At 44.3% G+C, this 663-nt stretch overlaps 1 protein-coding gene across 1 annotated transcript; it reads right to left on the reverse strand.

Annotated features, from left to right (window-relative positions):
* Positions 1-5: 5 nt before the first annotated feature.
* On the reverse strand, positions 6-659 carry LOC106322140 (L-gulonolactone oxidase 3-like; the record flags this gene model as incomplete). The annotated part of the gene is made up of 1 exon (XM_013760289.1): positions 6-659. A coding segment is annotated over one exon (654 nt), but the record flags the coding sequence as incomplete, so codon positions are not given.
* Between the last annotated feature and the right edge of the window lie 4 nt (positions 660-663).

The following is a 663-nucleotide window of genomic DNA, read 5'->3' on the forward strand; positions in this document are numbered from 1 at the left end:
TTCCCTTCAAGCGCACATCCATCATACTTCAAACCTTCTCTCCCAAAAAGAATCTCATCTGACCATTCACTAGAAAACATCATCTTAGGATCTAACTTGTTCTTCACTTCCAAGAACTTGTCAAAGTTAGGTCCATACTTTTGCTTCACGCCAAAGAAACCCACTTTCCTATTCTTCCCCCAATGCGGCTTTGCCCCGTATTTGGAAAACGCCATCTGCTCCATCTCCTCCATCACATCTTGGTTTAACCTCGGGGTCAACACATCGTCAGCTCGGTAATAGTTAAAGTCAATGACCACAGAGTCCTCTCCCTGGCCGAGATAAGCCTTTGAGCCCTTGATGAAACGTATGAGGATACCATTGTAGATGTCGATGCCGCACAGTCTTTCTGGTTTCATGTCTCGTAGCTTCTTCACGTCGAGGATAAAGTCTCTAAACCGAGGTAATGGGAATATAGCAGTTGTCTCGTAGAAGAACAGACCATTGTATCTCGGATCCCAAGAGCATGAGACATCAATTCTAAGGGAGGATGAGTAAAGACAAGACCCTGATGTCTGAATCTTTCCTTGGTTACCGATAACCGGATACCCGGTAAAGAGTAAACCATTGTTCTTTAAACCGTTCCCAGTTAATTTCTTGTAAGCCAACGTAGTATCAGCCGTC

The sequence above is a fragment of the Brassica oleracea genome, unplaced genomic scaffold, assembly GCF_000695525.1.
Source record: "Brassica oleracea var. oleracea cultivar TO1000 unplaced genomic scaffold, BOL UnpScaffold07967, whole genome shotgun sequence".
Taxonomy (NCBI): Eukaryota; Viridiplantae; Streptophyta; class Magnoliopsida; order Brassicales; family Brassicaceae; genus Brassica; species Brassica oleracea.